At 31.6% G+C, this 23069-nt stretch overlaps 1 protein-coding gene across 14 annotated transcripts in view; it reads right to left on the minus strand.

Moving 5' to 3' along the window:
- dati (datilografo) overlaps positions 1 to 23069 on the minus strand; it is a 48146-nt gene that overhangs the window by 22637 nt on the left and 2440 nt on the right. For 11 of the 14 annotated variants that reach the window (XM_035095627.1, XM_035095623.1, XM_035095632.1 and 8 more), the window contains exons 2-3: positions 22393 to 22497; positions 3846 to 4185 (exon numbers count right to left, since the gene is read on the minus strand). In XM_035095627.1, the coding sequence (XP_034951518.1) occupies positions 3846 to 4185; positions 22393 to 22497 (445 nt within the window). The remainder of the gene's footprint in view (positions 1 to 3845; positions 4186 to 22392; positions 22498 to 23069) is intronic. The other 3 variants (XM_035095620.1, XM_035095630.1, XM_035095629.1) reach the window with 3 other exon arrangements.

A 23069-nucleotide genomic window follows, 5' to 3' on the forward strand; every position in this document is an offset into this window, starting at 1 on the left:
AATATAAAAAACTTTGTAAGTTTTCAATGAATAATATATTATGTATTACTTATTAGTTTGACAATTTTGATTATTTTCCTCGGTATTTTGTCCTAAGTGAGATTAAAAATGAGTAAAATCATAATCACACATAGTGAAGTATGAATATTTAAGAAAATACACTCAGATTAAAACTTTTTTTATTTGGAAAAAAGCTTTTAACTCTTGTGGTTTATCATACTGTTTTCCACTAGCTTTTGGTTCACCATTAAAATTTAATTATCAAAGAAAAAGCAGACATGCTCAAAGAATATTAGAGAGTTGTTTCTTTCCTCATACACATATACTTTTTGCCCTTAACTTTATATATTACGGTAGTACTAGTTTATATGTGAGTATAATTGACTTTATAGATCACTTCCGGGTTTCAGGGATATGAATTCATACTTTAGACCATTAATTAAAAATAAATAATCGAAAAAAATAATTTTTATACGTATGTTATTTTATATGAGGAGTAGTAATTAAGGGATACTTTATTCTTTAATATTCAATTTATTATGTAAAAAGTGAGCTATAGAAAGTAATAATTATTTTTTTTTCTATCCACCTACTAGTTAAAGAAACAATCGAGCCCTATAATCAACAGCTAATTTCTCGTTTCATTATTTTTTTATTTCTAACCAAGAGGGAGGAAGTTGAAGAAGGGCTGATCTGAAAGCCTAGAAATGTGGTATAGTAATCAGACTCTTTGGTATGTAGAAAAAAAAAGTTAAATAAGTGAAAAAAGGTAAGCGATGAAGAGTATTTTATATAGAATTGAACGCAAGAAAGAAAGTGTAGGCGTGGACTAGTGTTGTATTAACGACTTTCTATTCAAATTAACCCTTATGGAACGAAAAAAAAATTAAGGAAGGGTTAAAAAAAAAGAGAGAAAGAGAAGGAAACAATTAGAATAGTATTCAAATCCATATGGAACAAGTGACTGATTCATTTCTCTTGACCATAAGGCATGATAAAAATAATCATTGAAATAAATAAAGAATTTTTCAAACGACATACTAATTAATATTGCAGTGATGTCACAACGTTTTTTTTATTACGAGAAAAAAATATAATTTTATTTTTTCTAAGAGAGACAGTTTTTCTAGAGGTTTTTCACTTTGTTAAATCTTTAATTCCACGCCATTTGTGATGAAAAAGCATAAAAAAATAATAAGAGAAAAAAAGAGCATCAAACAGGCCCAGTAGTTAGCATTTTGCTTTGATTTTTCTTGAGACGTCTGAGTATTCCGTCGCATGAATTTGTAAACGGGTGAAATTAGCGAATTAAAAGTGGAATGAGGGATGAAGGTGGTCATAGCAAAGGATGAGAAATGAAAGGGGTGGTGGAGGTAGTTAAAATGAAAGTAGAAAAACGTTAAGATGACGCTCTACTGAGGACAAAATGTCACAAGGCCAAGTCACTAAGACGTATAATATCTTCTTTCAGACAAACTACCACCCCCAATTTCTTCCTTTCAGACTACTTTTTGCTAATTCATCCAAATTCATTAGATTTTTTACATCAAATCATCGAATTTGTACATTTCATGCCATTTTATTCTAAAACAACTAAGTATGACTTTACAGTTCTCCAACATATATGTTGGAAGAATTTTTAGATGAAATTTTTTAATTGTGCATGAAAATGTAACGAAGAAAGTCGGAAATTACCCTTAATTTTTATTCATGTACCAACGAAATAGCAATTTTTCTCAGTATTAATGGGTAAGGCTTTAAAATTGTCCGGTCAATTTCGTCGGTAGTACGTGACGACTTTTTCAAGTGTCCTACGAGTAAAAGGGTTGACGATGAAGATCGAGAGGGTGCAGTTTACAACGGGAGTTTGTCATCAATTTTTTTGATGTTATTACAACATTACGTATTCTCTTCTCAATTCAATATTAATGGTCATTTCATGTCTCCTTTCTCTATAAACCCTATGACAAATAAAAAAGCTCCGTCGTATTTTACTGTACAATGAATTTTTTGTAAAACAAATTAATTGATCGAATAATGAATTTTCAAATGAATATCGGCCAGAAGAAATCTATCAGATGATGTGAATGTTGGTAAAACTGATTAGAGAACCACTGATTAGATTTTGGTTTGAAAATCGAATTTTGGGGAATGGCAGGATAATCTTCGGTTGCTTCAGGCAACGGGTATATCTCACTTGTAGCCGACTTCCCTCGTGTATTATGCGTTAGAGTAACACACGCATAGGGAGAAAATAGCTTATACGATATGCAGATAGAACATGTCCGATAATGGAAACCAGCTATAAGAGTAACAGAGAAAGATACATTGACACAGCTCTGCGCACATTAGAGAGTGCGTGTGCGCACAGAGCACAACTTCACTATTATTGAGCGATACGGGCTTTCAATCGTAAAAATTCCCGCGCTTTTTTGGCGCCAACAAGCCAAGAGTGGGGATATACGAAAGGGGATTGGTTCTTTGTGTTCCCCCACTGCGAAAATGCACCGATCCAAATCGAGGGTTCAGGAAGGGAAGGGATTTTGCATCCCTAACTTATTTGTCTACGGCCTCTATTGACCAGCTATCGATAGTGTCCACTCATATTATATTCCTGTCCTATCTCCAATTCTCTTTTAGTCTTCAGTTCCAATGTTCTCCCTTCTCTCTCGCTCGTTCTCATTATCAATGAATTATATATTCCCTATAATTACCCAATGTTTGTTGGCTTTAAATTTTAAAAATCGCGGCAAATTCAAACTAGTCATTACACGAAAATTCCAATTCACAGCCAACAGGACATGTCGCATTTTCCGTTTAACCAATTTCAGTGTTTCTGACGGGAATCTCAATTATTTCTACCAATATTTAATTGTATCTATATTAACTACAACTATATCAAAGCAGCTACAATACCTTTAATGCAAGTCAATGAATTTTTTAGAGTTCCACGCATATATATTTCTTGTTAAATGATATTGAATTTCAGTTATTTGACCATTTGAGGTGGCTTGATAATTAGTTAAAGTTTTAGAAACCCTTTTAAAAATTTTTAACATGATAAGAACAATGACAAGTAATCAAAGAATAATTAAACAGTAATTTATAATTTATTAATTGATATGTCTATTGGGCTTTGACATGATGACTTTGAGTCTCGTTAAGACAAGGTCAAATGAGTACATTTATAGAATGTATAGACTCTATAGAACAGACTCGTGTTACAAACTAAACTAAACCTTCATCGATCGTATCTAGAGCTGGCAAATCTAATCAGAGATTCTACCACGTGATTGTCATATAACTAACTGTACGTATTCTCTTTAGTTTTACTACTCATCTAAGAATACATTTTGTCTCGACAAACAATTAGTTTAAGGTCAACAAAAAAGATATTTAGACTTAAAAGACTACAATTCAATTGCTCACGTGCCACGATTTTTTTTTTATTCGAATCTCTTACGAGCTTTTTATGCATCGAGGGTTACTGTATGAGTACGATTGACCGTTTTCCCTTGCTAATCTCTTCCAAGTGACTACTTTTATTTGCTAATTAAATTCTTTCTGCTTTTACTATTCATCAATCAATTTAAATGAAAATATACTCCGTACAAAAATTACTTTAACAATTATAGTTTATCAATATTTACTCAAATATTTATTTTTTGTTTCTAAAATTCAGTTTTGATTAATGAATAGTAAACATAGAAAAACATAAATGTTGTTGAAACAAGCAATTGTTTTTGTAAAGAAAAAAAAATGCTAAATAACAAATAAAAAGTATTAGTAAAAGAAGCAATAGTTAAAATAAAATATTGATAAACGAAAAGAAAAATTCAGCTTACCAGTATGTAGCCTAGTATGTTGTTGTACATGACTCAGTTGTTTGAACCTTCTATCACAATAGCTGCACTTGTAAGGCTTTTCTCCAGTATGCACCCTGATGTGTTGAACAAGTTGATGATTGCTGGAGAAGGATTTGAGACATTGCTGGCACTGATGTGGTTTTACTTCATTCCCGGTGATCATTCCACCTGGTCCAACGCCGACCCCAACTCCTACACCAAGACCAGCAAGACCGCCGGGTACTCCACCCGGTCTTCCACCCAGGCCACCTGAACCCAGATCTCTCGCATGCATTGCACTCTGCATTGCGCTCTTGTGCATGAAGATCTGCGAGAAGAACTGTTAGGGTTAGTTGGTACGCTGTACTTTTTGCTGAACCATTGGGCTGTGATTTTAAATCACTGACGGATACCCTCATTAAAACATAAATATTTCTAAATGATTTTATCAATTATGACAAGAAAAAAATATTGAAAAATAATTCATATTGATGATCTATAATAAATTTTACAATTCTTTTTGTGTCAATTGGTGATGGCTCAAATAATTTTTATTAACTCATTTGTAGAAATAACAGAACAGGTGTTGGATTTGTCGAAAAAAATTCGAATAAAAGGTGGGGGATATCTAAATGAAAAGGGTTAAAATGTTTTAAGAAAAAAAAGATAAAGTAGGAGAGAACAAGAAATGGTGTGGGGAAAGAACAAACGGCAGACGGAATTAAAAGAAAGGGTATGAAAGGACTAGAAGAATTTTATTAAAATATGTTAAAACTGTAATTAAAATCGAAAAATCTCGTGAGAACTTTTAAGAATCTTATGCTTTATCGTGAGCTAGGGTATGAGTCAAATGGTCAAAAGGAAAGTGAAAAAAGTTTCTTTTTTTTAGAATTGTTAAAAAAATAAACGAAATTGAAACAAAAGTAAGAATTAAAATTGTCACTTAAGATTCTTCCAACTTTCTTCGCATTATTCTCTATCATTTAATTTCATTCGTTTCTTTTTTCTCAGCATATCAATTTTTTTTTTTTATAAAAAATCGTGATGAGAATTAAAAAAGGGTTGAACCAACTGTGGCTGTACTTTTTAATCCTCGTGAGATTTCTGGAATCTGTTTTAAGAATTCTTGGATTTTCTCCAAAGTCTATGATAATGAATAGAAAAAATTGTCCTCCACTAAAAATGAATAAAATTAAAATGTTGAAAATATTTCATTAAACAATTGAAGTGTAAAAAATGAATAATTTTCATGATAATTATTAAGCGAAATAATTGAAGAAATTTATAGAAAAGAAAAAGAATAAAAATTATTCGTATTTTTTTGGACGAAACCACTGAAGGGGTTGTAATTTTGGATGTTTTTTTTTCTTCAGAATCTCGTTCTGACCATTAATCATATTTTTATCTCATGGAAAATACCCTCTTTCTAGGATCTTTTTCTTGATTTATCACCGGAAACGAAAGTAAAAAAAAATTTGCATTAAGAAGCAGTACCACTTGATTTGGTGTTTCATTATTATAAATATAATAATACTAGAAGAAGCAGCAAGGAAATAGACGATGGAGAGACAGGAGAATCGTTACGTCGTTAGTAATTAAATTTTTTTGGTCATTTTTTGCAGGACTCTCTATTCTCTCTAACTTTCTTTATGTCTTCACCCCTTTTTTCTTTATTATCTTAGAGTCGTAATTCATGAACTGCTCGAAGTAGGCTACTTTACAGGCAATGCTAAACAAAGCTGCCTCGTCTCACCTGCTTGCCATATGCCCTAAGGGAAGTTAGAAAGGAAGGAAGGAAGGTAGGAACGTGTGTACGCACTATCCCGAACTGACTCATGAACATGGACACACGTGACACACTGTATCCACCCACGCTGAGAGCCAGCACCTCACATATGTTCTGATATGTAGGTGTACCACGTGAATAAAATGAGAAAGTACTTGGTACAAGCTTTCAGTTGATGTTTCAACTTGAATTCTAATTTTAATGTTTATAATTATTTTGTCAGAAATTTTCTTTCAAAAGAACATCTATATTATTTTCATTATAATAAAAATACCTGCGAGAAGTTTTTCTTTTTATAAAATTATAATAAAAAATAAGCTACCAGATCTACCTTAAAGAATAAGTAGTTTTTATATTGAAACAGAATTTAGTTGAACAGGAAAGAAATGAAAAAAAGAAATACGTTATTCAAGTGAACTATTCTTCCACCTAACTTATCCTACAAACTTAACGTGGAATTTAAATGTAAACTGAATGAAACGAGTTTTTATTAAATTTAACATGTAAAAATACTTTCAAAGATATTATTTATCATGATTTTTATTATCAAAACCTGAATTTAAAGCAAGAAAAATATATATATATATTTCTTAGAAAGTGTAATTATTAAGGTTCTCATTTGTTAATTTGGATGGTTAGAGAAAGAAATGGTAATTCCACCAAGTAGTATTACCTGAGAAGGTAGTCGTGGATGCTGATAAAGTGGTGGCATATACGGTGGGTGACTAGGTGGATGATCATGGGCATATGGACCATTTGGGCGAACATGAATCTGGTGTTGACTTTGCGGTGGAGGTGGTGCTAGTGGTGTTGGTGGTAACGCACCCGATACTGGTGGAGTCCATCGCGAGTCTAAACTACCATGACTCTCGCCACCACTAAACATCTTCACGTTGCTTTGAAATTATTATTATTCTTTACTGATACGATAAATCCGAGCATTATGCAACAAAAATGGGAGAAACGTTGCGTAACTGACACGGTGGTTAAACACTCAGGAACAAAGTCCTCAATAAAAATAATGTTAATAATAATATCCATGTTTTTCCATCATTTTTTTTAACACTTGATTGAACTTCAAAATTTAATATAAAAAAAAAACTATGTCGGTCACTTGTGCACAACAATGGAATTGTTTTTGTAAATACAATGACATTAATCAAACAAATAAAAATAAAAACTATCAGAGGAAATATTTATATTTTTCCACTACACTAAAAGAACGCCATCTCACTGTCTTATCAAGATATAAGATAATATTTCAATAAAAAATTCAAATAACTGTTAAACAAGTTTACTGAAAAAAAAAATTATTAATCCTTTTAAACAATATGAATGAAAAAAAAAAGATATTTCTTCTTAATCATGATAAATTTACTTGTAGAAAGCTAAACTGTACTGATAATCAACTGAGAAAAAGTATGAATAGATTTTTAAGTAATGTTTAAAAAATTAGAAATGAAAAAAAAAGAAAAAAGCAACAGATTGCGGCGGCGCCGTGCGCCCAGCAAGCAGCGTTGCAAACTAAAAGAGGGGGACAATTTCTTGTCTAGTTGAGGAGGGCAATCATTGGAAAAAGCGGGAAAAATAGCAGGAATGAGGGGAGAAGAGGGAAGAGAAAGGGGAGGGAAAGAGATCCCGCAGTTCAGTCGTGTTGATAAGGATTTGAAAAAAAATCGCATTGAAGATATCGATTAAAATAGCACGATTCTCTTGTATTCAACCAATCGATAGTTAACCTATTGATGCGACTGTAAGAAATATCCAATGAGAATAATTCGCGCCTACTCTTAGCCTTATGCAGAATCTTCTTCTTCCTCTTCTTTATCTTTATTTCATCTTTTTCTCTTTCGCTCTTTCTTACTCTTTTCTCACTGCAATATCTGTATGTTTCTTCATGTCGAGAGTTCCGCTATTCAGGAAGTTATTCACGCGAGCTGACTGGCTCTGTAGTCATCGTCAATTTTTCCAGCAACGAATTGACTTGCTCAGACTCCAGCCAGACGGAGTTGCGAGGTGTTAGACATCAGTTGAGAGTGGGGCGTAAAGGTCGTCTGGATCCTTTCAACTGGACTTATGTATAACCAGCCGGATTATTTCTAGTCCATTGATTTCACGTTAACATCAATTTATGTCGATTAATTAATTAAATTTTATTTAATGATCGACTAAAAAAATTTATTTTAATTACTCAACTCATTAAGATTAATAATTATACATTTATTGAAAGATAAGAGAATCATTTTTTTTTCTCGAAATTAACCGATTTTTGTACCGTGTTGGAAAAAAAAACAAAATGAAAACTATGGAACTTTTAATTAATGGAAAAGTTGAAAGTTGGTGATAAAAAACTGGGTGGAGTCTTTAAAACGAAAATAGACTCTTCTATCCGTGATGGCGGCTTTATCAGCGACGTCACGATAAGCTAGATCTCATGAGCAGTCGCGTGGCTTTATTCTCGCCCCTCTGTCAACTCGATGACACTACCAAGTACTTGTCTATACTTATTATGCGATAATACTAGAATCGTCATTGAAATAATGTAGAAAAATAAGTTATATAATATTTTTCATACATTTTTTATGATCTTTCAATTAAATTTAATATCATCATAATCTATCAATAAATGTTATTAACAGATTAATTAAATATTTAAAAGAACATTAATTTCAATTACTGTTTCTTTATAATGAAAATAATTTCTAGAAAATGAGTGATTGTAAGAAGTACATTTTCTCTTTGTTATTAGAATTTTAATCATAAAGGGAAAGAAAATGACTGACCATAGTTAATACCCAATGCAGAAGGAAAAAAAACAACGTGAGTGTAAAAATAAACTTGAAGGGCGGAAAGCGATCGTCTTTGATGGGGGATTATAGCATCGGTGAACCAAGGGGGTGAGTTAAAGAATAAAAATAGAGAATTAAGGCAAGGAAAGGAAGAATAAGAATAAAAAAATAAAGCTTTGGTCGTGAAAAATAAGTGAATACTGAAATAAGAAACAAATAAGAGCTGTGTGGTGTTCACTGTGTATAGTTGAACGTTAAGTTAGGAGTAAGAGTATAAAGAGTTGAGAGTAAATATAAAAAGGGAGGAAAGCGGGGGAGAGAAAAAGAGCGAGTGCAAAACTGCAATGAGAGGGCACACTAGTGAGGCTGGAAAAGGTGCGGGAGGGGACCACAAGTGTAAGAGAGGCCACGAGAAAAAGAGAAGAAGAAAAATAAAAGTCTAACAGGCCTTGGCTGCTGCTGCAGTTGTCAGGCCGCGTTGCCAAGTCTCATTTGTTTATTATATCGCGAAGATGTTGGGAGCGGGTGTAAGAAGAATCTTAATCAAATTTTTCAAGCATACCTCTTTTGAGAAGAAATTGAAAAATTTTATTAATCATTCTTTTTGGTTTACTTTCCGAGCTACAGCGGAGCCAATTGTTACATGAGATAGAAGAACCTGTTCAACATGAAATGAGCTTTCTATAATAGTTTTTTTTTAAATGAAATATAAAATTCTTTAAGACTGAGTAAATTAAAAAAATTTCTTTTATAATGAAATTTTTCAAGCTTCGACTGTATGTGAAGTTATATTCAGATTATTTTCTCCAGTTTATTAGAAGAAAAAAAATTTGAATAATCACTTATTTTATTTTTTTAATCATGATGATAATAACAATAATAATTAATTTCTTAATGAATTATTATTGATAAGTAATATTGAACGTTTTTTTAAAAATTGTTTATGAATAATTTTAATTGGAAAGAAAGTAGTAATTTAGTAAATAAAAGTATGGATACACTTAATGGAGGATCGCAAAAATAGCGCATCGGCAATCCGGATCTTTCGTGACTAAAAGACATTAGGGCTCAGAACTCTCGGGAGTCGTTCGACTTTCGTTATAAGCCAATATTCATATTTATGTGCATACGTACATGTTCTTCATACGTCTACAATACACGAGAGCACATGTGCGTGCACTTAAAGCCTTCCTTTATCTTTCTCTCGATACTTTCTTGCTTAGGAAAAGTAAAGGTATAGAATGATAGTTGGTAACCTATATCAAATGGTAGATTATAATATAATGTATATATACATTACATATACACACTGTAGTGTCTTGTATCTCAGCTTTTAGAATCTCTTCCTATCTCTTTCTCTTTCTTCTTCTTACTCCCTCTCATCTCTTTACCTCCTGTTGATACACGCAATGCAATTTCCGCGTTCTTTAGAGAAGACAACACAACGGGACCAACGACTTTTGGATCTAGGATATATACAGATGCGATTTACATTTGCGTGTCGCGTGAGAGCGTGTCCGTTCACGTGCTACTCTCACGTATCTTCTTGTATTTCTCTTCATCACGACATTTCTTCATCAACAAAGAAACTTTGATTAATTTCAAGGTAAATCAAATATTTTTCAATATTTCCTTTTCGTTTCTATTTTTTTCTTTCTCATAATTATTATTTTCATTTTTATCCATATTAGTTTCATTTCATAATTGAGATAAAAAAAAAACGATTGCAATAGATATGACACTTATATTTAGTAAGATCATACACTTGGAATTCTATATCAATATTATTTGAATTATTTTTGAATCGAATTAAACAGAAATATCTATTTAAGTATCTAAAAAAATCTCACGTTATTTTATTTCAGGTGATTCATCAATCTATTATTTAATTTCATATGAATCACAATCTAAATTACACTCTTTTCAATTTACTGAAAAGATTCATCCATGAAATCCCATAAATTTCTAATTGATTCTAAATATTTAATTCAATCATTTCGAGCTGATGACTGGATTAAAATAGTCTCAGACACGACTACTGTACCGCTTATATCAATTTAAATATAGATATAGAACATTAAACTCATAATAACCTTGAGTTATTTTTTCCAATGCATTTTTTAATGCACTCCCGAAATGAACAAAAAAAAAATGTATATCATTGTAAAAAAGTAGGACACATAATGTTCAATTGATTTTATTAATAATATGATATCGGTTGACTTTTTGCATTGCAGTTGTGTTAAACGGATGAATTAAATATAAATAATTTTTTTCGAACAAAGAAAATGAATTTGAATATTTTTTTGCATGATTTACTTGGGTCAATCCTTCATACTGAGGTCGTAAGAGAGAGGTATTGAGAGAAAGAGAGTGAGAAACTTGAATAAGGCAAGGGTCTATTGCCTCGTGGCAGTAACCTTGTGGGTCTCTCGCGTCACACACACACATTTTTTTCCTTTTATCATATCAAACGTATGCTAACAGCCCGGACAACGCTCTCTATACCATACACTATCTCTTTCTTCTGATGTTTACTTTGTTTCTCGTATTATATACGCACTTATATTGTGTTTATATATATATATGTATATATCGAAGAGGTAAGACAATATCAATGATCTTGTCTGTGGTCAGTCCACATTCGAGACAACAGAGACATACAATTCTTGTGTTAAATCATCTCACGTTCGTCCCCCTTTTTTCTCTCCATCTGCGACGTGATTCAATCTCTTTTATATGCCAACATACAGCGCAATAATTTTGATAAACATATTTTCTACAACAATGAACATTTTCTGCTATTAAAATATTCATTAAGAGTCCATATGAGGTTCAATATTATGATGAATTTTTTTTTTCCGCTTAATTTTCCTGCTTCTCAATTAATGCATTTATTCTGATGATTATTCAATGCATCTTCAATGACAAACATTCTTCACATATTATAAGATGCAGATTAATTTTTTTATACCGTTAGCATTTCTTATTCATGAATATTTGTTATTTTTTATTTATTTTTTAAATCACTTTTTATTGATTTCCTTGGGAAAAAATTATAATCAGATATTTTTTTTTTTTGCATTTATGATTCTATGACAGATTTATTGAAGATTAATAAATCTTCGAATTAATTAATTATCTGTCAATGATATAAATTGATAATAATTATTTCTCATCAGAGATTCATTGGAATCAAAATGGACTTTTTCGGATTGAAGATGATTTTTTTTTTATTTTGTGCAAATACCCGCATGCATATTTCTTCTCATGGTGGAGAGCAACGTGCGGCTGGTGAACCTGACCTCCGACAACACGCGGCGGCGGCGACGCCGGCATTCCCCCGGAGCTCTCCGCGCTTGTACCACGGCGAGTCACGCCTCGGCGTCATTAAAATAAATTAAAGATTATCAGGCCAGCAACGGCCTTCTTTTTTCGTTCTTTTTTTATCATTTTTTTTCCCCTATCATTCGATTCGTTCTCCCCCATAATGCAGTCTCGCGGATACATTTTCCAACTAACAATAGCCTCGGTCATTGATCCTTTTTTATTTATTATTCATTATTGAAAAAATAATCAATTGGTCAAGGTCATCAATTATGAAAAATATCATTCAGTTATTTTTATCGGTAAAAAAATTGGAATAAATTTCTTTTTTTATATCAAATAATTTACTTTTTTTTACGTCGAATAATATACGTTTTTATTTGTATGAAATAAAGTGATTATTTTTAAGGACTTTAAAAAATTCATCTCAAAAGAAGAAGAAGAAGAAGAATGGTAATATAAATTTTCGATGAAATGAAGCAAGAGTTATCTTTTAGATTAAAAAATAGATTAAAAATGTTACGATGATGAATTAGTTATGTAAGGAAATTGGCAATTAATAAATAATTAAAGAAATGTTCATATTTTAATGCACACTGTGGAATATCAGTGGAATAGAATCGATTTGAGTTAGAGGGAAAAAAATAATTTTTGAATGAATCGGTTACAGACATTATAAGCAAGTGGAAAGTGACTTTTAAGATCAGCCGAGGGCGGCTTCACGGTCGCGAAAGGTTCGCCAGAGGCTCATGTTCACGACAACGATGAGTGAGAGAGATGGAAAATGTATAAGGAAAGAACGTTGGATGCTGCATCTTGCATATATGTAAGTTTTATGTCAGCGTGCATTCTGCATTTGCGTTGTTGCCACGTTCTGTACCCGCTTTCTCTCTTTTTCTTCATCTCTTCCTACACTTGTTCTTTCTTTCTTCATTCTTTTTTTATTATTTCTCCATTCTTGCCTTGGATTTGCTTGCCTCCCTCTCTCTCCACATCTTTTTCTTCATCTTCTCCCTGTTACTTATGTCCATCTTTCTCTTTATTCTTTTTTTCCACTCTTTCTTACTCTCTCTCTTCTTCTCTGCACCCTGCCTACACTCTTGACATCTCTCAAACCTGCGCTGCGTCGGGGATATAGAGTCATTGAACTCGAAAAAAAGATGGCCGTGTTGGAGAAAAAAGAAGGAAGGCCATACTCAAGTAACGCGTCATCTTAAAAAACTCGTTGCAATTTTTTTCCTTTGTCGTAAAACCCTCTTTAAAAAATTCGAGAAGCTCTTTTTTTGTAACGATGCTGAGACTATTATTCATTGAGATCAACGTTCTTTTCACTTTCTCATGGTTAAAAAAATTTTTTTTTATTCGAAATTTGAAAAAAAAGAAAACATTGTCCTAGTCAAGTTAATTAATTCAATCACCGCGAAGAATTTTCGTCAATTATAATAACAACAATAATTAAAATGATAATCACGATTGCTGGAGAAGTAAATATCTTGCAATTTTTTTCATCAATGATAAAAGTTAATCGAAAGCTAATATTATAAATAATAATTATCTCAGTATAATTGAAGTGATAGGACAGATAATAAAAATAGATGGAGAAATTTTTTTTAAACAAAATGGGATCCTTTTAAAGTGTAGAAGAAAAAAGAAGAATGTAGATTTTGAATGTTATGACAGTAATGAATAGTTGAAAGGTTCATTTATTGTATTTTTGAAAGAATAAGGAAAGCAAGGATTAAAGAGAATACATATATTGAATCAAAGTATGATTAAGTAAACTTTTAGTGAGTTACATAGCATAGGGATCATTAAGAATCCATTAATAGAAAAGTAACTTTTTGGAGAAAAATAAAGGTAAAAGGTTGAATGACGTTTGTATGATGCCTCGACGCGTCAGACTGAGAGCACGAGGCCGTACGTGCCACGGTGATTCAGCCGGCAAGTTTAGTTGGAGTAGGTCGTGACTCTCCGTCATGATTCGCTCGCGCCGCCGCAATTGTAATTTATAAATAATAAATATTTCAAAAACAAATGCGTTATTCTTATTGAATTATACGAAATCTTGAATATTCAATATTGATAAAATTGGAGTCATTAATTGCATGTCATTTCATTTAAAATGTAGTTAAAAAATAAGAAATTGTATGAATAATGTTGATACATGTAGGGCTTTTAGAAGCAATTAAATCGAAATTCAAATTCAAATGTGATAAAAAAAAAGACCGGGGTCAGATCTGGATTTTCAAGTTTTTCGTTTGCGCTCGAAGGAGCACGTCGTCCTCGTTCCGGAATGTCCCACGAGCGGAACACCTTAGGAAGGACGAAATTCGAGTCCATAACCTTGTGTAACTTCAGCATCACTTTCCCCCATGGGAGATAATTTAAGTGATTAAATAAAAATTTTTTTTTATTCTCGGAGCAGACTCAATTATTTGAGAAAGTGATTGAATTGAGTAATAATACAATTTGAAGAAATTCTGATGAGTTTATTTTTTATGTAAATTATTCTTTTTTTTTTTTTTGTGAATTAGAAAAAAAGAAATGGGTCTTTGAGTCAATAGTTTTTTATGAAATTTCTCACCTCTTGAAAATCGGTGGGTGTATTCCTACTCGACGATAGTTTAATCAGCAGTAGCAGGAGATAAGATCACAAAATATGGCACACTGTTAGAGTTCATCGTTCACTCAAATCAATTCCGGATGTCCATAAATTTGTCGAGAAAAATAAAAAATTAATCTTAAGAGTAAAAATAAAAAACTTGTAACTAATTTGAAGAATTTTATGTATAAGTAATCCAATGAATGAATATTTTATAAAATAATTATCACTGATGATTAAGTCTCTTCTTGACGCCTGCGAGCGTCATGACGCCCGGCGGCGTCCGTCATGGAACTGTCAACAAATATCAAAAGCAGCCGTTGATCAATCCTTGATAAGAGAAAAGTCACTCACAATATAAAAAAGTTATTTCCCAAAAAAATAAATAATAAAATTTTGGCGAATAAAATATTGCAGTTGAATAGTTGATAATGACTATGAACTGATGCGATAAAAAATGATATATAAGTTGAAAGGGAGAAAAAGTGACTTGAATTTCGTATCCCGCGCCGTAAGTTAGAAAAGTTTCGGACGTTTTTACGAATTGCACTAGACTCTTTTCCCTCCCGCGTTTATCGTGATAGAGCGCGCGCGCACTTACAATTTCGCCCTCTCTTAGTAAGAGGAAAAGAAGAAAAAGCGTAACAGTGCAGTGAAATAAAAGAAGCGCGCGAATAGAAGAGGAGTTAGGGGCCAATGCGTGCGCACCTTACTTCGTTAAAGAGTCTTTCCCGTATAAAATGTTGGGACGCCCGAGCGGCGCGCTCGAGAGGAACCGCTCGAGCGTCCTCGCGAATCATTGGATGCTGAGGAGGAAGTGGGGAACGGCGCGAAGGTTGAAGGAAGTGTAGAGAGAGAGAGAGAGAGAAATAATCTAATGTGTGAGTGGGAGGAGAAGGGGCTGTTCTACATTGAAGAAGGTCCTGTTCTGGGGTACATTATTTATTCAGCATGAATTTAAGGTACTTTCTTATGACTATGATCCTAGAGAAATGTTAATTACTATAGGGTTGTTGTAGAAATGAAGTAAGGAGTGAGATTAGAGGCCAATAGAGAACTTGGTGTTTTTAATTAAGTCAAAGGAGGGGCCTTAGGATAGTCCTGAGAGGGGATATAGAGGAATAGGAGTTTCTTTTCTCTTTCTAACTTCCTGATTTGTCTGAACCCCAGGTGGTCTTGCTGTTCACCCGCGCGACAAGATGCCTAGATGATTAAATCTTATGTTTTTTAAATAAAATCTTTCTTTTTTTATTCTATCGAGAAATTAATTTGATAAGGGATGAAAAAGAATTCTTATTAATTATATATAGTTATATAAAAATCTTCTTAAATATTACTTTATACACAAGGCTTTTAGCTTTTGGTTTAATGATTTATTTTTCTGGTTTAATAATGAACACAATTGTGAGACAATATTTAATTGAATATTTTTTAAAAGTACTTTGCGAGATTTGAATTAAAACTTTATTAATACTTAGCTTTATTAAAAGAGAGAAAATTCAAAAGGAAATTCATTTATTTTATTTTTATTAACTTGATTGGCAGGTTAAATTTTCATATTAATGAATGATAAGTTTTTATTTTAATTAACCATTCCGTTATTTTTATGAACAAAGTTAACTGCGATGCAGTTGAAACAAATAGATGTACATCAAAAAAAAATTCCAAACAAAAACATTAGTTTCCCTCTTGTGACCTAAATTCCAAATCAGTGCTATTTTTTCTCTGGCATCTTTTTATTATTTTTTTAAAGCTTCGATCTCTCTTTTTCTTCCTATCTCACTCCCTCCTTGGCCAAGTCTTCCCCACTATTTCACCATTCTCTGCAGTTTCTTACATGGATTTCTATATCCCCACTACATCAACATTTACTCCCTCGCGTTTACTTCTTCTGCTTCTTCATTCTGTCTCCCTTTTTTTCTCTCGTTTCCTTCTCTCCTTTCTTATGTATTCAATCGTGAATCCTGACCTACGACTACGTTCTTAAAGGCCCACAAAATTTTTTTTTGACTTTTTACATAGTATCTTTATCGTAAAAATTCTTAGAAAATTTTCATGGAGAAATTTAATTTATTCAGCTCATTACTTTTATTTATTTATATAAAAAATCTATAAATATTTTCTTTTTTTCTTTACTAATAAGAATTTAATACTTTACTAATTTAAATCAGTTCTATAAAATAATTAAATTAATATGCAAACAGATAAGACTCGTTAAACGATAAATAATTATCACAAAAACTATTTCAAGTACCATTTGAAATCATCAAATGTGGTCTTTAAGATCATTACCTTTCTAAATTGTTTCTATTTCTACTGTATATTATTTATTAAAAAAAAAAAAATTGAAATATTTAATTTTAAAATATTCACTAATATATAATTATATCTTAATATTTAAACTTATGTATTTTTTTTGATGAAAAGTTTTAATAATACTTATTATTAAAAGATCACCCTTCTGATGATTCTATAAAATACTTGAAAGGGGTCTTTGTCCTCTGTAACTATTCCTTAAGTTACCAAGACTCCTTAAATATGACGATAATTTTTTTTTAAATTTCATACAATAAAAATATAAAGGATCTTGGATAAAAATGTATAACGATCATTTTTTTTTTTTTTTATCATTAAGTAGTGAATTTACTGTAGAAAAGATGAATAAAGAATAGAAAAAAAAGGAATTAAGAGTCAAAAAGAAGTGGAGATGTAATAATAGCTTGGCAACGTTACACTTTGAATTATCTCTTTGCATCTGTCTCGACTATTTCTTTCTCACTTTGCGGCTTCTTTTGCTCTTTCTGCGGGTGTTGGGTAGAGGGGAGGTAAGGGGGGTATTTTAAGGAGGGAGAACAGAGGATGTTGAGGGAGGGATCCAAGCAATATATACAGAGGGGGGCCCCCAAGTGCCGCGGAGCAAAACTCTGCAGTTTTGTTGTTCGATTTTACAAACTTATATTTAGAAGGGCAACGATCTTTTGCTGGCATCAGGAGGGGGAGGCTACTACTGATGCTGTAGCTGCTGCAAAAGAGTCTGTATATCCACAAGAGAGAGATTTCTGCAAGTTTCAATGTACCAGAGTCGAGTGTCCGACACACGTAACGCACGCGATTCGAGTTATTTACTTCGTTCGGAATACGATGCTGGCAATATCACTATTTTTAGCTCTTCAAATGGATACTTTGTAGCCAATATTTACTGTCAATATAATCCTTGTTACAGCTAATCATTCCTTCTATAATCATTACTACCCTTCAGCTTCAATAACTCTTTGAAATTAATTCTTTTTACCATACCATTCCACACAGTTTACTCAAATGAAATTTTCAATTATAGACTGATTACATTTCATGGATACTGTACTACTTTTTAATACAAAACAGTACATAAATTAATCATTGGTGATAAGTAATTATGATCTGTGTGAAATACATCATTAACATAATTACATCTTTCTGTTACAAGTATTGGAATGATTTTCAAACTTATTATTAAACATTTTTCACTTTACTTATTGAAGATGAATCGATTGAATAAAATATTAATTTAAAAATAGTCTTTTCAGAATGAAGTAATTCAAAAAATAGAAACCACTTGAATATTTAGAAAAAATTTTACTTCAAGAATTTTCAATTTATCGATGTTAGAATGATACAAAAAAAAACTTATTATGAATTTAATATGGTTTTTAATTTAAAAGGAAAAAAAAAATTGTTAAAAAAAATAGGAAAATTGGGCACTTAATCGATTAAATAGAATATTAAATTTAATGATAGTGTGTATATAAGTGTTGGGTTAATGATTGGAAGCAAAACGCGAAGCATCGAGCGGCCGCAAAGTATCCAAAGTAACCGGTCTACACGGGCACCATAGAAACGGTATACACGATTTGTTATCTCTGTCTTTCTCATGCTGAATAATCCAGTGAGGGCCTTGCTTGAGCGCGTGGTTTTGCCGTGACCTACCCCAGGAAGACCGCGAGCATGTACACTCGCCCACACGCTCGCGTTTTGCAACGCACTTAGAAGAAGAAGACCAGAAGAAGAAGTGGAGGAGGAGAGAGGTGATAGAGGAGAGTTTATTCTTTGTGTTGTGCGTGCGGCTGTACTGTCCTTTTTTTTTATCGTTCGTTGACTCCAGAGAGTGCGATCGTCGCCCCGACATTTGCCTCCATGATAAGATAAATGTTGGCGAGGTTATGGTTAAAATTCACCAATCATTTTTAATGACGGAATTGAAAAATTACGCTAAAATAAATACGCATTTTATAATAATTCATTTTCTTATCGACACTTTCATTAGGTATTCAATTACTAAAATTTTCTAAATATTTCAAAGATTATGTTTTACTACTATTTTATTTGTTTACTTATTTCAATTTATTAAATAATTTTAAATATAATTATTGACAATGATTAATTCATTTTTTATTTCAATCTGTAAAATGAGTTAATCACGATAGTTAATAATAGAGAAGAAGAAATTTTATGTGAGTTCAGAAACGTATTTTTCATTGGTGAGTTTTAGCAACACAATTGCAAAACTTGACTCTTAAAAAAACTTGATTTAATTAGTTTCGAAAAGTATCTAATTGAAGAAAATTGAGAAAATTTATTTTTATGGCATTTTAGGTAATTATGTAGATTAAAATTGAAGTCGATCATGCGATCTAAGAATCATAGAAAATAACTGAAAATTCAAAGAAACGTTAGATTAGTTAGGGGGGTATATAGTAAAAGAGGAATAAAGACGAAGGACTCATAAGACGTTATTATTTTATTTCCGTATGTAACGGCTATAAGACACGAATTCATAAGCTTCGATTTTTAATCGAAAAGTTTATTTTGAATTAAGACTGTCAATTTTTTAATAAATAACAAATTTTTGTGGAAATAAACTAATCGAAGTAAAAAAATTGTTCTGATAAAGACATTAAAGATAATTTCTACCTCGAGCTAATATCATAATATCATCAGTGTAAAAGGTGTGTGTATGATTGTTTAAATTAAAATGATTTAACCGTTATTTCAAATGGAATCTTCCCGAAGGATTGTCTAGAGAAAAAAAACTAAAGGGTTACGTGAGAAATTCATTCTTAATCTTTTCTTTTTTTTTGCATTCTCTATGTTTCTTAACACATATTCATAGAGGGTTCTGAGACAATGAGTAGAACCTATCCAATTTACATTGTTCTCACCCCTTTTCATCCTCATTTGATATTTATTAAAAAAATTTTTTTTTGATATAAATTCCGGTTTACGTTCTTTCAAATGATCGTGCAGCTGTTACTGATCTTTTCTGCAAAGGGTTGGTCTTGATAGCATGCTATGAAAGTCTAGAAAAGCATCATCACCATTTCTGGCTTGTCAGTGTATATAGTTAGAGCAAGTATAAGAGTTTATGAGAGAAAAAATTCATTTGAATCCCATAAAAACAACCGATCTGGAAATGCTAAAGGGTTGGAGGTGATGATATAATTGGATTTTAATTTACGCCAGAGTATAACTGTGGTATCTAGAGGGTGTGAATGCGGGGGTTGAAAAAAGCCCCTTTTTGTTACAATCGTTACAGTTATTATTATTTTTTTTACATACAAAACTCATTGACATTTAGTATTTTGATAACATTTTTTTTGTTACAATTCCTATAGGGGTTCAGCTCAAGAGATGTCAATGAATATTATTAAAAAGAAATCCTTTAAATACACTATAATTCATGGATGATAAGAAAAAAACTGTTTATCTAAAATTAACCAAATCAATTAATTCTATAGAGTTGAAATAAATTGTTTAAAAACACAAAACTTTTTATTTTTTTGAATGAGTACATGAAGAGATTTTTTTTACTAAATGTAAGTTCCAAAATGACAAGTGGACGTTTCGAAATTCAGAAGTAAAAATATTTCTGTTCAACAGTGAATTTTGGGTTGCCATAAATAAATTTTTGAGTTATCCTAAGTAATTACTTTACTAAGACATATCTTAAGTATCAAGTTTACTTACAAGAACTTGAAAGTTACTATCAATTAGAAATATTTTTACTTCTAAATTTCGAAACGTGGACTTTGCACTTTTTGCAACTACATTTAGTAAAAAAATTTGTTCCGTGTATTATTTATGAAATAATTGAGTCCCATTGTGTATTCAAAATGTAAGTGAATACACATGTCTATAATAATATATAGATTGCACATCTTAAAAAATAGGTGATTCGTAAGGGAGGGTGTTGAATATTAGTTCCACCCTTTAGCTTTTATTTCCAGTCGAAGTAAACGAGAAATAAAGATGGGAATATAAGAAATGAATGATTCTTAGGTCCTACCATTTCTTCCATCAGAATTCTAACAGATATATTCAAAATACTTATCCAAGAGTAAACCCCCTACTGTATAATTGAAGGAAAAATTATATTTCAAATTTATTATATGAATTTACTTTTATTTCCCTTTTAAAGATAATTATTCGTTAAAGTTAATGTTCAATTTTTTTTTTTTTAGATGTTGATTTTTTAGTTGTTTGTTATTTTGGTCGTTAAATAATGCAGAAATTAAATATTCAGACGCAAAAAATAATTATTTAGTTGAAGAAAAACAGAGCAAAAATTTAATAAAAATTGTTGAAAAAAATACTGTGAGTGAAAAGAAGTGAATGTTTTAATTAAATCTCCGCGGAAACGTAGAAACTTTGCCACTGGCTTTCAGTGCCGTGCGTTTTTGCGATTTTCCAAAAGTTTCTTCTCGAGCTCGCGACGGCTTTTAACAGAGCTGAGTGAAATAGAAAAGAAGAAAAAGATAAAGAATTGCTAGTTTTCACCCTCTTTCTATTATTTTATTTTTTTTTATATTTTATTTCCCTTTCAACCTCTCACTCCCTACATGAAACAATTAAAAAAAGTACAACCGCGAAAACAAAAGAGTAGGCTACTTAACGAAACAAATTGTTGCTTCGTTGCCGAGAAGAGAATTTAAAAGTTTTCTATGAGTTTTCTTGTCTTCTCTTTTCTTTTCTACCTTGTAACCACCACAACTACTTCAATACCCCCCTTTTGCCTCTCCTTCTTCATTCTTACACAGTCGTTTTTACCATCTCCTTTCTCTCCGGACATCCGTGAGAGGGATGTCCTGGTACCATCTAACACAATTCAGCGCTCGTTAGTAACGCTTTCTTTCGAATACATTTTCCAACGGCCACTTGGAAAATTTTCATAAGAGCCGACGGTAGAACACTCTTGGTCAATTCCTCCAGACTCATCTTTCCAGATTCTTACAAGATTTCCAATTTTCCTTACTTCATTTTTTTTTCTACTACTTTAATTAGAATAATTCTCCAAAAAATTAATTAGTCTATTTTTCTACTCATTTATTTGTTCTTTCACCCTCGAACAATCTCCAAGAATTAATTGTTATCGATTACTATTTTGGAATGTCTGCATATTAAATTAAGAAAGAGCCTGAGAATGAAAAAATCTTTCATCCTTTCTCTTCAGTCTATCATTGATTATAAACATTATGTGAAAATTATTTGAGCCATTTGTATTAATAATTATAATATTACTTAGAGTAGTATTTGATAAAAAATTTATAGTGATAAGTCTTTAATCATTAAATAAGATGTATTGATCTTTTTCCTTTCATGAAAAAGTCAATAAATTAATATGTACTTAAAATTAACATCGAATCACATAACACGAGCGTAATGCATGCTAGGATATTGGATAATACGTAAATAAAAAATTCTAAAAAAATATTTATTACGAGTTAAATTGAATTACGTATACAATGAAGTTTGCTTCGTGCAAATATATATATATATATTTTTTATCCATATACATACATATTTATCAGCAACGATGATAAGTATATGAGTAGATATCATTTGATAATCATAAATAATAGTGGAGAAAAAATAAAATGTCGCTAATTATTAATGATTGAAAAAATGGCAGTCTCAACTGAAAAATGAATGTGCGAAAAAAAATCAAGAGGTTGACGGTGGGTGTGTATTTCGGAGGAAAAGAAATTGCGGGTTGAGTATTCAACTCACTCGCTGCAAGGTGGACCAGCATTCCTCGAGGGTGCGTTCGTTGATGTTGGCCATTCCTCCACCCCCGCCAGGTCCTCCGAGACCAGCTGCCGTAGCACGAGCTTGCTTCGTTTGGACAAGCAAGAGAAGGAAATCACGTATTAGGCTCGTAGATAGATATCAAGCTAACTATATTCGTCTTTGATCCGGACTTAGACACTGTGTTTGGTTTATAACATTACTCCAAAGCCGGACTTACATTTGCGTTGCTTTGAGACACTTATTTACGATTGTAGACTAATAATTATCCTTCTGAACTAGTCTCTATACTTTATATTTCCGTATGAATTAAGCTACGCATCACAAATGTCTTTTGTTTTTACTGAGAAATACATTTGTCAATAATGGAAAATTTTTTATCTTTATAAATTGATATTTTTATTGTCTCAATGAGAATTGAATCATCTATATTTTTTAGAAACTTTGTTTTTTCAATAAATTAGTAATTCATTGTTAATGTTAAATACTAGATAATAGAAATATTTCAAGAATAATTAATTGTAAGATTGAATAAGACTATTGATAATCAAGTTGCAATATATAGAAAATACTGTTACTGAGAAAGTATCTGTTTAGTTACTTCTGCTAAAGATTAATACTTTCACGGACTTCTGAATAAGTTAGTCAGTAGTAGTGAA

Source organism: Chelonus insularis, unplaced genomic scaffold (genome assembly GCF_013357705.1).
Source record: "Chelonus insularis isolate UGA/USDA-ARS -01 unplaced genomic scaffold, ASM1335770v1 contig_135_pilon, whole genome shotgun sequence".
Taxonomy (NCBI): domain Eukaryota; kingdom Metazoa; phylum Arthropoda; class Insecta; order Hymenoptera; family Braconidae; genus Chelonus; species Chelonus insularis.